Here is a 15,975-nt window from a genome sequence, read left to right on the forward strand (position 1 = left end):
ACAGCATGGTGCAAACAACCAACAAGATGCACTTTAAATGTAGTTAGCATTGTCACCTCACAGCAAGATGGTCCTGGGTTCGAATGTTACTGTAGAGAGGTAGAGTGGTCTTCCAGTGCATGCATGGGTGTTCTTTTGGTAGCCTACTTTGGCTTCCCTCCACAGTCCAAGGACATGGATATTAGGCTAATCAGTGATTCTTAACTGACATGAATATAAATGTGAATTGCTGCTTATCTTTCTGTGCACCCTCACAGGACTGGCAACCTGTCCTGGGTGTATCCTGTATGGATAACTTGTTAAGTAAATGGATGGATAATAGGGAAAACAAATCAATAATTTAAGGCAAGTTGTAGCATGTAAGCCACTGAATGTGGTGTAGCATTATTGTTTTTAATAGATAGGAACCACAACATAACCTGTACACTGTAGAAAATTGATCATACATCATCAACACTGTGTGCAGTGGTTGCAAAGGTGATTACACCTTTAGGCATTTGCTGTGGTACTATCCTTGAGTTAAGCACCTTTAAATGGATATTACTGAAAAACTGTCATGTTTTTCTCAATAGAGATATCAAACCTTGACCAGAGACATATAGTAGATATGAAAATGTCACTGATCCAAACATGGATTTATCACTGATTTTTTTTTTATCAACTAAAAGGATAATTTTAATGAACTGCAAATAACATAAACACATTCTTTCAGTATGAATAACTGGCAAAACGACTTCATGGACTTGTTATCAAAGGAACAGGCAATTGCAATTCTGCAGGATGAAGAGGAGTAGGAAGAGTTTATTGGACCGTGGAACTTTATTAAATCTTGTTTGGGGTTTTTTTTTTGTTTGTTTTGTAGATATCATATCAGTGTTGGTCAAGTTACTTGAAAAAAGTAATCAGTAACTAATTACTGATTACTTCCCCAAAAAAGTAATCCCGTTACTTTAGTGATTACTTATTTTCAAAAGTAATTAATTACTTAGTTACTTAGTTACTTTTTAAATTTACAGCCTGAAGAGGTGATAAAGCAATAGATCTTTCAGCCCAATTCTACTTTTTCTACATAATCCATCATACAAAATGGAATCAAATGGAAAAGTCTCTTTTTTTAACTTGTTTTATCAGTTTTAATCTTTTAACTTTATGCATCAAGCAAAAATTTAATGATATGCAACATTCTCTGACTTGAATAAATTAGTTTAACATTTAAACCTATTTTCTACACATTCCAGCACATAAAATAAAATATTTTTTGTGTTTACACTCACTCTTTCAAATAGATGCAAGTAAAACACAGCAGAAAATAAATAAAGTCAAAGACTCAGCGGTCCTGTTGCTCTATTTTCACCTGTAAAGCAGGACTACGGTAGGCGGAGGTTTACCCTGGTGCAGGTGTGCCGCGGTCAGTTGAAGAATCCACGAGTTTCTCTGTGAATTTCTCATTACGTCGTTGCGCACTCGGTGCTTGCTTGGAAGTTTAGGGGTTTTTTCGCTGTAAAAAGAAGTTTTCTTCCCACGCACGATGGACACTAATGTTTTTGTCACTTTTTATGGAATCAAACTCAAAGTAAGGTCAGTACTTCCACGCTTTAAACGCTGCACGCTCATACTCTCTCCCACAATCGATATGTGATCCATTGTTGATCTGCACACAGCTGTTGTCACTAACGGCGCACTCGCTTACGTCACTGTCATGAGACATTCTCGCAAAAAAAAAATCACGGTTTTAGTAACGCAGTAACGCAGCGTTCCTACGGGAAAGTAACGGTAATCTAATTACCGTTTTTGCAATAGTAATCCCTTACTTTACTCGTTACTTGAAAAAAGTAATCAGATTACAGTAACGCGCCCATCTCTGTATCATATTGTTGAGTCTGTTTTATATTCCACTCTCATTCCTCGTTTTTTTCTGTTATTGTAAAGGCTGTCTATTTTTTTACTAATACAAATCTTCCAGTTAAATATGTTCAACCACAAAAAAGGAAAGAAAAACAGAAAAAGACAAAACAAGATAAAGCAAAAAACACTACAGAGTATGACTGACTGAGTGACATATTCTTACCTCATTACCCACCTCTAAGGTGAACTTAACTCCCATTTTGTGCTCGCTGGGCTGATGGTGAGTAGTAGATAAAAACTGTGCTTACTCAGGGCAGCTCTCAGGTGTGACTGTGTGTTATGAAGCATGCTGCTGATTTCATGCTCAGCTCAACCTAGCTTCAAGAAGTCTACTACCAGCCTCTGACTATATATACTTGATAGAATAATTATCGAACTGGCAAACAATGTTTACGTTTTGAGCACTTAACTGCTAATAATTCCAGATAGCATGACTTGTGAATGGAACGCGGGGTTGAAAAAGCACTCAGCCACCACTACGGCAGTCATGATGGTGCCAAATAGAAATTAAACTCCCAACCTACAATTAAAACTGACAGTTGAAATCTCCCGAACAGCTAGCTGAGTGCAGCTGAGATTGTTTTGTCAAGTGCTGCTTTCAAGGTCAACAAGTGATTTTGAATCTAAACTCTTGAGTCAATGTGGAAAAGAATTCCCTACAGAATAAAAAAAAAATTAAACATAACATCAGTCATGACACCTGATGAAGATTTGGTCACATGATCAAAAGCTCTGTGCTCTTGTAGCTTTTGCAAATCAGCAGTTCCCCCCCCCACCCCCAAATTAACTGACTAACAATCCAGAAAAAATATGCTACTCTTAGTTGCTACAGAGAATTTTAGCAATTTCATCTAAAAACAACTTTTCTGTTATATGATTTGGTAATTTCCAGCAGCAGCTGCACTCACTGCTTAGGGCCAAACAAGAGGCTGACAAATTTAGGCGGTGAACATGGTTTCTCTTTTCACACGGTAATATCGAGTGAATCAGATCATGACATCTAAAGTTGCCCTTTTTTCACATGTACAGTAGCACGCAGCAGGGGAGAATGCTCTTCACATGTTTTCTCTACTGAAAATACTTTGGTTTAGGTGATGGCTCTGCCTGTATGAAGCATGAAGGAGGCCGTGACATCCACCCACTAACTGTGAATTTATTTTATACTTGTTCTGTTCTTGCATACGCCCAATCAAAAAATTGCACAAGGGAGCTGGCAGGTTAAAGGTCATTTCAATCTGACTATTTGCATTTTCACATGTGCGTCTGTTAGGTTTAGAAAAGCACATGTGTGAGAATAGCTACCCCTTGCTGCTTCTTGTATACATATGAATTATTCACTAACACATTAGGTATAGCAGCCCAAGTATATGATAATAACATTTCAATTTGTTACAGTGCCCTTGGGTGAACAAAAATGAATAAATGCAAGATTAAATGCATTAAACTGCAGCACAAAAAGACTTCAAAGAGACTTGTATCATCATTCAAAACCCCTCCATCAATCAAATCTCAGTCGCTACATTTACAAGCCTCTGAGTTCGCTGCCAAACTAAGTTCAAAGCGGCTTCAAAGAAGAAACTTCCCGTCTACAGCCTTCCTTCTCAACTCCGTAGGAAGCCACTGGTCCGATATCCCCGACTCATTAGACAGGGCAATGACTCCAAATGCCAAGCAGATAACAGGAGTGTGTTCCTGTGCCACCGGATGACAGATAAAGACGGAGATGGATCCTTGTGTAAATTTGTTGGCTGCATGTTGTGATGACATAATTCATCACCCACCATCCATTTTATGAGGCTGTTATCCATTTCATTCAGATATTATCCATACACATAAACTGTGATAACACTGTGCTTTGAACTTACACTGGCGTATTGTGTCTTCTCACTAAATCCTCCAAGCACCACACGTTTACCACGGATGGAGGAATGTCAGAAATGCTTGCGGGCTATGCTTACATTGAGCTGTGTGCAAGCGATGAGATGAGTTGATTCCTCTGCAGACCTGCGTGTGAATGTATTTCCACGCCCAAATCTCTTATTAATATTAAACTTATACTCATCATTTCACTGTCACTGGCATACAAGCAATTCATATTTTGCATGTTTGGAGTATTTAGCAAATGTGAGAACATGTGAGCCAGAGAGGATGGAGATAGAGGATGAGAAAAAGTTATTTTTCTGCCCTGGTAGTGACTGCAGAGCCTGAGAGCTAAATCACTTTCAAAGTTAATCTGCTATAAATCCTGGCAGGCAGTCCAAATCTGGGCAGAGAAACTTTTGAAATCAAATGTGGAATTTCAATGATCCTCACACTCAGAAAGTAGGTACTTCAAGTGAAAATTCAAGAGAAACATAGCAGGTAGATTCCCTCCTTGAGAACACTGGCATCTCATTTGACTCTGCTTATGAGTCTTACTTTGCATTTGGCGTATGAAAAGAGTCCTGTTGGAATCACAGAGAAGCCAAATGTGTGATATTGGTACATAGGAGAACAGATTTACACCAGTTAAAACATTAAGGAAGTTGTGAGGGTAAGTAGAGTTCAGCTGGTCAATCACTGGAACGCTAATGAGCCTCTCATGTGCTTCTTACTTGGCTGCCTGCTTTGTTCTCTGCAGGACTGTAAATGTTTTGTGTGGGCTGTGGGCTTCCAGTGATCGCTGAGACTGACTGAGTGATCCTGCAGGCACTCAAACTGTTTTTTTTCCTTTCCTCAAACAGGGTGTGCAATTTTGCTGTCCAGATAGAGACACAAAGATTTTTCATAGATATAAAATACAGTACAAATGTATGGGAAACACTTCAATTTTCCTCTCGCTTATTCCAAAAACAGAAAACACTGGACACAAATGAACTAAGCTCACTCAATATTTTCTAAAATGTATTGTTGGGTGTTTTCACATTAAAACAAAAAACAAAAACAAGCAAACAAAAAAATGCAACTATTTTCCTCAGAAAAATGTATTATTATAAAACAGTGTTATCAGAAAGGTTGGTGGGACTGTGCAAGTAGTTCCACTAACATTTTCAGTATAAAAAGTAGTTGAGTAATTGCAGAGTAACTTGTCTAATTTCTTTAACTTAAATATTAACAATCCCATGAGTCCTTGCTCTCTCCACGTTCATATTGCCAACAGGCACTCAGGGATAAAAAGTGAAGTCATTGAGAAAGAGTTAAATACTGCATTTCTTCTAATGGCCACTTGAGGCAGTCTCTCAAAAATGTCAAACTTTACACACACACACAACCCCGTTCAGCTATCATAGTGAGGACCTTCATTGACATAATGCTTTCCCTAGCCCCTTACCCTAACCAAAAATGAATGACTAACCCTAAACCTAAACATAACCCTGATACTAAAACCACATTTTGAGCCTCAAAAATGACTTCAAATTTGTGAGGACCGGGTTGTGTGTCCTCACAAGTGACTATTGGTTCTCACAAGTATAGTAGAATGCAGATTTCGGTCCTCACAAAGATAGCTAGACAGGAACACACACACACACACACACACAGACATACACACACACACACACACACTCACACACACACACACACACATTAAAAAAAAAACCCTGAATATATAGCTTCACAAATCGGTGGTGGACATCAAAGGCTATGTCCATCATTTATATATAGTTTAATTTAATATGTTTCATTAATCATAAATTAATCAAACAGAATTAAAGGCAAGAAGAACAACCTCAGTGCAATTTTCATTTACATTGCTGTCTGCCTATGCAAGCAGTTTATAGCTGTCTAACCTGATCTAACCAGATACTAGGGAGGCATTTATGATACAGACCTGGGAGTTTGGCAAAAAGTAAATAAATGTAATTCCCTAAATATCAAATAGTCCTCATTTATATTTCTTGTAATAGTAAATATTTTAATGTTTATGACTTCATCTGAAGTAGGCAAACGTTATCTGTTGATGAAGAAGAATCAAAGCCCCCTCTACTTTATAGGGAAGAAACTAAAAAACAAAACTTTTTAAATTTCTGTCAGGGCTCTGTGTGCAGGCGGATGGAGAGGAGGATCCAAATGCGAGACTTGGACACTGAATACAACTCAAAACCTCAGCTTTATTGCTGGCATGAAGACAAAACATGAAGTGAACACTGAATACTGAGAACAGAAACACACAGGCATAAGCTGATGGTACGACGCAACAATGAGCAAGGACAAACACAGGGCTAAAATACACAGGGACGTAATCAGGGAATGGAAAACAGGAGGGAGAAATTAGACTAACGAGACAGGGGAGCAGTAAAACTGAACACACTGACAACAGACAGAAACATGAACCTTCAAAGTAAAACAGGAAACACGACACACTTTCCTAGGACACTGACTTGACGGAGTGAGACAGACTAGACACTGAACTAAACCGGCGATAATAACAAAATACAACCCGAACCTTAATCATAATGCAGAAACATACCAGAATAACTGATTCATCATAAAAACCAACAAAGCACCAGAGAAACATAAATAAACCAAACATAACTCAAAATACTGGGTCAAACTGAGACAGTAGTGCCTCTCTAAGGGCTGGCTCCCGACAGTCCTAAACGAAAAAAAAAACAGAACAAAACCAGAGCACCAGGCCAGGACGGGCGAAGGGGGTCCAGGATGGAGGGACAGAAACCAAACAAAAGACAAGGAGCAAGAGTCCAGAACAGTCCATAAACACAAGAAAAACAGTTCAAAAACCAAAAACACTGGAGACCTAGAAACAGTCCGAGAAATCAGAAGTCCAGGAATACAGTAATGATCCAAACAAAACTAGACCGGATCCCAACACGAGTCCACAAAAACGTTCAGGGGGTCGACCCGAAGGTAGACCGCACGGGGCCAAAACAGTTCAGGGGGCCGGCCGTGCGGACAGCAGTGGCAGCAACAGAGCAGCCGGTGGCGGCGGCTACTGAGCAGGTCCGAAGGCCTCGTTCAGGAGGCCGCCCTCAATGCTCAAATAAAGGCCTGGAAGGTGGCCGGCAAAGGCGAGGCAGGGCCAGACGAGGCAGGACCAGACGAAGGCGAAGACCCAGTGGATGAAGACCCAGAGGCCGGACCAGACGAGGCAGGACCAGACGAAGGTGAAGACCCAGTGGATGAAGACCCAGAGGCCTAACCAGATGGCAGCGAGGCAGCTGCGGAACCTGACAGCAGCGAGGTGGCTGCGGAACCTGAATGTGGTGATGCTGCAGGCGACGATGCTGCAGGCGATGATGCTGCAGGCGACGGCTGAACAGACTTCCCCAGACCGTCAGCAGACATGAGGATGTGCTGGCTGGGTTCTCCCAAACCCCCAAGTGACGTGACTTGAGGCTGGACGGGCTCCTTGAGCCCTCCAGCTGACGAGACATGAGGCTGGCTGGGTTCTCCTGAACCCCCAGCTGACGAGACTTGAAGCTGGACAGGCTCCTCGGGCCCTCCAGCCAGAGCAGATGCAGGGCCAGAGGCAATTGGGACCCCTGGCTGAGGGTGAAGATGTGTGGCTGACTGAACTGATGACAAAGTTAATGATTGTTCTACCAACTGAGCTACTGACTGGGCTATGGACTGTAACAAAGTTTGTAGTAAGTCTGGTTGTGGTAGTGACTGAGCTATGGGTAGCGGGGCTGAATGTGGTGGAGGTGGAGACTGAGCTAGGGACTGCAATAGAGGTTGTAGTGACGGTGGTTGTGAAGGTGACTGAGCTAATCCTCCTGAGCCTTCTGAACACGAGAAAAACTGCTGGACGGGCTCACCTGAGCCTCCAGCGGACACAGGAACAGGTGCTGGCACCAGCTGAACACCAGCCCCTCCCACCTGAGGAACTGAAATGGGTGGAGGCGAACGCTGGGCCCGAGCTACCCTGGGAGCAGGAACAGGAGGAGAGAGAGAAGCTCAGGAACGACCTCAAAATGCACAATATTGCCAACTGGGTCTGGGCATATAGCCTTTGCAGAGTGGGCAACCTCACACACATCCAACAGGGATACAGAACAGTCCCTAGGAGGAGCCACAGTCTCAATAGATTGTAGAGAGGGGCAACTAGAGTCCTTAAATGTCCTTGGGGAGCAGACAGCCTCTTCCTTTAGAGAGCCTAAGTTACAGCCTGCAATCTCCGTCCCTACCAACTGCCTGTGCCCTTGCTGAAAAGTACATGGCTGAAAAGCTGGCTTAGAAACATTAACCACCTCCCTTTCAGCTGACTTGAAAACAGAACTTGCAGCCTCCGGAAATTTCACAGCAGTCCGAAAATTTCTCCCCCCAGATTCAAGTAAAGTGGTCTTAGTCATTTTAACACGGGGTTCAGATTGTGCAGAATGAAAACTGGTTCTTAAATCCTCAGAGAAGGAGTTTACAGGGTTAACAAACACAGACTCAACTACCTCTAAGTTAGCAGATTTAGATTCACTTGCATGGCAGGTAGCCTTCAGGGTCTTAGGTGTGGATTTATTGTTTGTTAAATTCATGAGTTCAGGGGGAGCATGAGAAAAACAGTCTTTGTTGCTCACCACTGATTGTCCAGAGGAAGCGGAGCGACGGCTGCGTGAGCGTCGCTCACTCTGGGAAGAGGGAGGTAAGCCAGACTGCAAATCCTCCTGCAGACCGGACCGAAAGTCTTTCGGTGGGCCGGGCTGGGACGAAGAAGCGGGAAGTTTGTGTAGCTCCGAACGTGGAAGTCCCAAAAACAAAGCAAAGGATTGCAGTGGAGTAAGCCCAGTGTCTTCCACCACATAATCCTTCTTTCCGTGACAATTTCAATTTCTATCATAAAAAAAAAAACAAAAAAAACTGAAGCTCAAACATAAACTCCAAGTGATGAGAAATGCACTTCAAGTTTTTGGAGTTTCACTCTCTCAAGATGTATGAATTAAGAAATTATAGTAATTAAAAAAGATAATAAAACCCTACAAAAATAATTTTATGTAAAAAAACAGGACTTGGTGATATTTGAAGGGGAATCGAAAGACTCTATTCTTGGTTCCTGCTAAAGAAGCTTGAGAATTTCTCAGAGTATATCGTGTGTCTTTGATCCACACAGCCAGTCCTTTAAGAAATGCCAGATTGCACACTGTGACCAGTCCCAGACTGCCAGTTTATACTATATGAAAATTTGAACTAATTCATCCACAGAGTGTGTGTCCATTATTCATCGCAGCACTGAAAAAAACCACCCAAAGCTAAAATGAAGGGGATTCTAATATATGTTTTGCACAGGCTTTCTGTTGAGTTTGGCACAGCATCTGAGAATTATAAACAGTGTAGTGTGTACTATCAGCTTCAGTTGTACCTTCCAATTAATCCAAAAACCACAGTTATTAACAATCAAGAGCACCAGGAAGCACAACAAAAATACTCCCAACGCAGCAACTCCTGAGAAAGATTTGACAAAGATTTCAACCTTATATGGCTGACATCACAATCATTTATGGTCTTGGGAGTCTTTCCATATGAGACAGAGGCAACAAAGACCTTGACTTTTCTTTTATAGCTCTTTAATTTATAGACCATTTCAAATGTCAGGAAGTACAGGCTGCCACTACAAGACTGCAGGAAAAACCGCCTGGCAGAGGCACATGGCTTTCCCATTGTTAATAATCATTACATAATCAGACCGATCTGATCTACTGTACTGTGCCCTGAACAATGTTCTCACACTTGGCCACAGAAGCAGCGAACAGCGAACTGTGACTTGTGATATCATTAAAATGCAACGCATGGCCAGACCACCCTTACTCCCAGAGCATCAGATGCTTCCAACAACCAGCAAACAACAGCATTATTATTTCAGAGACAGACTGTTATGTCTCTGGCTTTGACCAAAGCCGCCAGGTTCCTAACACACCCACTGAAACATACAGTATTTTACAATGCCTCAAACCACACTTGTCATCACTGTGCTCGACGGGATTAGAGCCGAAACCTACAGCCTGTTGGCCTTTGCCTTGAAGGTTTGTTCTACTTCTGTTATGGTCTGGCCATCTGCAAAGAGCCTTCTCAATATATCCCCAAGCCTTGGCCTTAAAAGTAGTCACGGAACCCTTGTTCTGCCATACTGCATGAAATAGGTTATGACAATAACAATTTAACAATCCACTTGGAGTTCAATCAAGACATGGAATGTAGGAGGTCATGCTTCAGAAATCTAGAGCTGTTTGAAAAGTCAGGAGACACGGCCTCATACTGTTAGCTTATATTGATCTTCGAAGCAAGGAAAAAGAAAAATGATCCAGTGGAAATGCTGCCAGCTTGATTTCACTGCACACAGAGCAGGGATCCTCTCACATCATTACAGCAAGCTAAATGCAAATAGTAATCAAAATTACATTATAGCCGTTTTCATCTGTAAAAGCTACATGTGATAATAATAGGTTTTCTATTTGTTTGTATCTTTTCATGCAATGGTGAAGTCCTATAAAAGAGAGAGGCAACGTGCACAACGGAGGGGGAAAAAATATTTTTCACATCATCAAACAAACCGCTGCTTGCCAGGAGAAAAGAATGTCAGGAGCAGGTTGCGTCTCCTAAACATGTTAGCAGAATAACATACGTCAGTCTGTGTGGGTCTTCTGCACAATAAAGATTCCACGTATTAAAGAGGGGAACAACAAAGACAGACACAGAGACACAGATGGGAGTTGGCAGCGGTTAAAGCTTAGCTCAGAGTGGGAAGAAAAGAGATGGAAAAGGGGGGGAACAGTGTTACAAGTGTCATTGTTGAGATGGGTTGGGCTATTAAGTCATGAAACATAAAAACAAACAATTTTTATATGAAAATATACACTGAAAACACTTGAAATGTAGATTTAATCTCAGTTTTTTTCACCATCTTTAGTCAGTTTTTTCTCAACTGCCGCCCCTTGTATTTAAAATAGCCCACATTATGATTGTTAAAAACAGGTAGGCAGACAATACCCATACTGCTGGTCAAACCCAGACTAACAAGGGAAAAACTACTAAAGGTGATTTCTGGAAATAAACACCCTATTAACACCCAATTTAAAAGTGCTTTTACTCTCCAAACTGCTCCAGTGGAGTCACCGTGCCCGTAAAGGGTAACTCTCAGGTGAGAATATACACAGTGTCATTATGACTGTGAAACCAGGCATTACTTAGGAACAGTCTGTTGCTGATAAATTCAGTCAGTACAGGTGGCATCTTTCAACAAATAACAGAATTCAAACTGAAGGAATAGAGAGATATTTTGGGATTGTGCTTATTTTCTTGCCAAGAGTGAAATTTGAAGACTGATGCCACTATTATGTCTGCACTGTAAACATTGAGCTTGGCAGGCAGGAAGAAGCTGCTAGCTCTTTTCAAAGTTCAAAATTGCATCTGCTAGTATTGCTAAACCTCGCTAACTATCTGGCTATACTAAAATAACTCTGCAAATACTGAAAAACTAAATGAATTTTTGGTGTTGCACAGGATGTGCTAGAGACATTTCTTGGCCATCAACAGCTGTTTGCAGTGACTTCCTAGTCTTGTTGTCACAATGTGGCTGCCATTTCAAGAGTGAAGATGCACTGATAGTGACAGGCAAAATGCTGCTTCGTATATTAGATGGAAAGCCAAGGATCAGATGAACAAATTAGCTAAGAAATCTGCTGATTTGTGTTAGCAGGTACATTTTTAAGCTTTGAAAAACATCTGCTTCATGTTTTCCCTCACCTCCCGACTTTATGGTTGACTAAATTAATTTAGTCAACCATAAATTTGGTTCCACTGTCAAAACATTTCTTCAAATGGTTGTAAAAACAAAAAAAGTATGAGAGTATATCTTGAGCACTGAACTTTCTTTATCTGGTTCAGCTAATTCTAAAATATATTTTCTCATTTACTTTAGCTCCACTGATTCATTTCTGCTTGCCCAAGGTGAATTAGAGTTATTTTGCAAAGCTTATGGAACTAAAATGTTTAAAGGGGATCTTTTATTCTCATTTTAAGCTCCTTAATTTTATTCTTCAACTCTGTTTAGGTAGTGTTGCTAGATTCACGGTTCAAGATCCCTGTCAGTTCGCTCTTTGTCTCAGACTAGCTCATTTTTATTTTTATTGGCTGCCCCTCGTAAACATGAGATGTGAACAGCAGGTGGGCGGGGCTTCTGTGCTTACAGAAAGAGCTGACGGTTTAGGGATATCCTCTCAAATTGACACCATACAGGACCAAGAGCAGAAGAAACTGTCTGAGAGGCAGCGTTTAGAGCAGCTTTTGGCTTCACTTGGTAAAGCGTAAAAGCTCCCCTTTAAATCAACATAAACATGTACTTCTAAGAATAATGTTCTGCCCTTTAGATGAACCAGTTTCTGCCAAAAACCAGAAACAGTCCATATACAGTAAGAGTTATAGAATGGGCTCATACTAGCAGAGATACATTTATATTTATTTATATTCATTATATTTGGGCAGAGGCAGAAGTTTAAGAGGCATTTATCTCTTAAATCTTTTCAAAAGCAAAGAAAACAATCTGCGTGACTGGATACCAAGAACATTTCTTTTGATGTCTTTTGGGTGAACAGACCTTTTAGATATCAAACGGAGCTTTGAAAATGTGTTTATCAAGCATGGTGTTAAATTCTGAGAGTTGAAAGGTTGTGTGTACACCTCCATCTGCAAGGGACTCGAACACATCGTTCACTGTATAAACCCATTAAAGCAGCTTTACCGGCACAGCAAGTATGTTGTCTTGTGACACATGCTCAGGTCACATGTTAGAAACCTCAACACGGGAAACTGGTAGTGTTACAGTTTTTATCCCCCACATTTGATCAGTGGTCTTGTACAGTTTTCAAAAGAGGCCAGAGCAGACCATTATTGGTTTAATGGGAAAACCTACTCGAACTGACCTGGCTGCAGCATGAACAGTTGTATCTGACATGTGCACAGAAAGACACAAGAGTACTTCTCTCAGAATAAAATCTGCTTTCAAAGACCATTTACCTCTCTAAAATAGCCCATAAAGACATCTCAGAGGATAATTGCTAAAGATTTTTGAACCTGCTGCGACGCCTGGACACCTGAGATCACGGTGAAAACTCTAAAATGGTACCATTTTCAGTGGCAGCGCAATTTTCCTTCCCAACATACAGCTTTATTGTCATATCACCCCAAATCTGCCCCCTGCAACTAGCCACCATCAGTGGGTGCTCACACCTTCAGATTGTGTGCTTTTCCTCTCAAAGCTGAAATGCCTTGATCAGTTTCCTAGCATTTTATTCTTCCTTCTAGTCAAAAGCATTATTGACTCAAAAGCCTTTGCCTCCCTACTGTGCCCAAAAGAAAGTCGTTTTAATGAAAAGCAGAGCAGCTCCATTAACACTATACCTGCTCAGCTGCCACCTACAGTATATCTTTTGTTAAATGGCTTAATTGGAGTCCAAAGAAGAAATAGAAAGACTTCTCTGGTCTTAGTGTGGTGGAGAAAAAGAATGTTTTATACGGCTATTTAGCTTTGTCATCTTGAACATTATTGTGCACTGATATTATTGGCATCATTCAGTGCACAAAGTCTACAGAGTCATTCTAAAAATGAGCATTGTCTTATCTCACTTTCCGCTTCCCTCTACAGCTGACTCTTATTTATTAAGACTGGTTTATCAAATATCCTCACTTCATTCTGCACAGTATATATAATATATAACTTACATAAATGATACATTACTTGGTTCCTGGCTTGTATTCAAGTGGAGAATCAATTAGTGAGTGCAGCCTTGAAAACCAGATTCACAGATCCATCTAATGCACCATTGGAAATAGATTCTATCTTGCGGTTTCAAAGAGCTTCGAAAGATAAAGTGGATGCATTGCGGGAATGGAGTGTTTGAAGTTTGATCGTAGAGGCCTGCAGATGGCTGAACGTTCAAACTGCATGGCTTCTGTAGCATTTGTACTTACTACACAAGATTTTTACTTGATGGTGCAATTAGTCAAGGAATGTGCTGGGATTGGCATCATCTGTGCACCTTATGAATTACAAAGTATGTCAACATTGTGTGGGAAGGACCAAACACCAATAATTTAAAGTATTTATGAAGACATCCTCTGTCTTGTCCCTTTGATGTGCATACTGCACTTACTGTAACCAAGTAAAGTTGTCACTGGGTGAATCAGGATTCAGTCTTGTCCACAAATCAAAAAAGAAAAGCATAATAAAGGTAAAAATTGAAGAGTTAGCCTAGTTTTTGTATAATCTGTGCAGATAGAGGTATTTGGATCATTTAAAGGCAAGAAAACACTAAGAAAAAAACACTAAAACTAAAACTCTTATTAAAGTGTCGAATGATGATGCATAAATGTGTTTAAAACATAAGTAAACCTGTAAGATTTCCAATTATATTGTCATCTGAAACATGAACTTCAAAAGAATGTGCTTTTATCCACAGAATATATTATTAAATTAATTTGAAACATGACAAATTCTGTTCTATATTAATGTGCACGAGTCCTACTTTTCCACACAAAAAACAAAAAAATAATGATGACGCTCCCACGTCCTGCAACAGTAACCTCGTGTAGTGGATTTAACATGTAAAATCTAAGGCGTATCGATTGAAGAACTTAATCTGGTTTTCTGCTGGGCTACTTTTAAGTCCGTCTGATGCACCGCAGCAGAGATTAAAACAATGACCCCCAAATATTTTCTTTCGCAAATCGACAGACAACACAGTTAACGGCCATCCCCGGCAGAGCCCGTAATATAGTACTGCCAAATGAGTCAGGCGCAAAGCAGAGGATGAAAAACAAAAGTATAATCCCTTCGCTGCTAACGGTGTCACTCAAGGATTAGCGTGCCAAGGGGGAAAAAAATAACACGCTAAGTACTACGCGGATAAATTAAAAGCTCTGGGCAAGGCGGCGTGCCTGCAATCGTTTCAGAAACATTGATTGTGTTACAATGGGGAATGTTTGTGCTTCAGTGCTCTCACCCTGACAGCATAACAGCAACTATAATCTCAACTTCAGATATCCGGATATCAGCTGATTTGAGTCTCCGGGACCTGGCTGAAAGTAAATTGAAAATGGTAAAAGCTTAAGGCAGTAGATTGAGAGATATTTTCTGAGTCGGGGAGACTGACCCGGTGGATTATTAGAAAAGAGTTGTGGCGCCTCACCGATGATGGGGGTTAAGCTGTGTGTCTGATAGCGAGTCACACAGAGATGAATGAGGACTTCCTCGGGAAGGCGCTCAGATCGGATGGGCTTTAACAATTAGTCCACAACAGCATATAAAACACACAAACACACATTTTCTTACCTGTGAATCCAGACGTTAACCATCCAGGAGGGTAATCCGAACAACAGTTGCGGTGAACGGATTTAAGCAACACTTCTCAACAAAGTAAGGACCAATTAATGATAATCTCGAGGTCGGGTCAAATCCACGGACGGTCTGGGGGTAATTTCCGATGTGGGCAGAGAGCTATGCTCCGTAGAAGTTTGCACCTCTAAGCAGCAGATTGTTAATCCTTTCCCAAAATAACACCAAGTACAGTAGAGCCGACGGAGGAAGGAGAAGGCGAGAGGAGGGTGTAGAGTTCAGCACCACGACAGAGTGGACAGCTCCGACGGCGCAGCGATCTCACCTCGGCCGCTTTCGGGTCTCGTGTGCGCCACTGAGGTAGGAGCCACCAGCCCCAACCTCACCTACTGGCTCAGTCCTGACCGGATTTACATACAATCACAGGGGAGGGAGGGAGGAGAGGAGGGGGTGAACCAATCACAAGTATCCCGTAGTAGGCAGTATAGGCAAGAGAACGAGCGCACACCGACAGAGTGGATGTGGAGCGGTTTAGTACCTCCGTGCCAAGCGAAACTGTCCTTGACTAAAACGGGAGAGAAAGCGAAGCGCGCGAAAGAGAGGGAGAGAGAGGGGGGGCAGAGAGAGTGCGAGAGAAAGAGAGCGAGAGAGACGGGTCTTATGGCTGCCCCACTCTCTCACTTACTCACACAGAGACACACACACGTATGTGTATTTATATTCATACACACGCAGACTCATATATCAACCATAAAGTAATGCATTAACGGTGCTACATATTCCATTAATTAAACTCCATTCATTATCACCTTATT

General features: G+C 41.3%; 1 protein-coding gene across 3 annotated transcripts in view; it reads right to left on the minus strand.

Annotated features, from left to right (window-relative positions):
- The window catches only part of fstl5 (follistatin-like 5), a 190,816-nt gene extending 175,083 nt beyond the window's left edge, over window positions 1-15,733 (minus strand). For all 3 annotated transcript variants that reach the window (XM_005726504.1, XM_005726503.1, XM_013909182.1), the window contains exon 1: window positions 15,158-15,733. In XM_005726504.1, coding sequence (XP_005726561.1) covers window positions 15,158-15,180 — 23 coding nt within the window. In that variant the 5' untranslated portion in view covers window positions 15,181-15,733. The remainder of the gene's footprint in view (window positions 1-15,157) is intronic.
- Between the last annotated feature and the right edge of the window lie 242 nt (window positions 15,734-15,975).

This window comes from Pundamilia nyererei, unplaced genomic scaffold (genome assembly GCF_000239375.1).
Source record: "Pundamilia nyererei isolate P.nyererei 1_Seehausen unplaced genomic scaffold, PunNye1.0 scaffold00020, whole genome shotgun sequence".
Lineage (NCBI taxonomy): Eukaryota > Metazoa > Chordata > Actinopteri > Cichliformes > Cichlidae > Pundamilia > Pundamilia nyererei.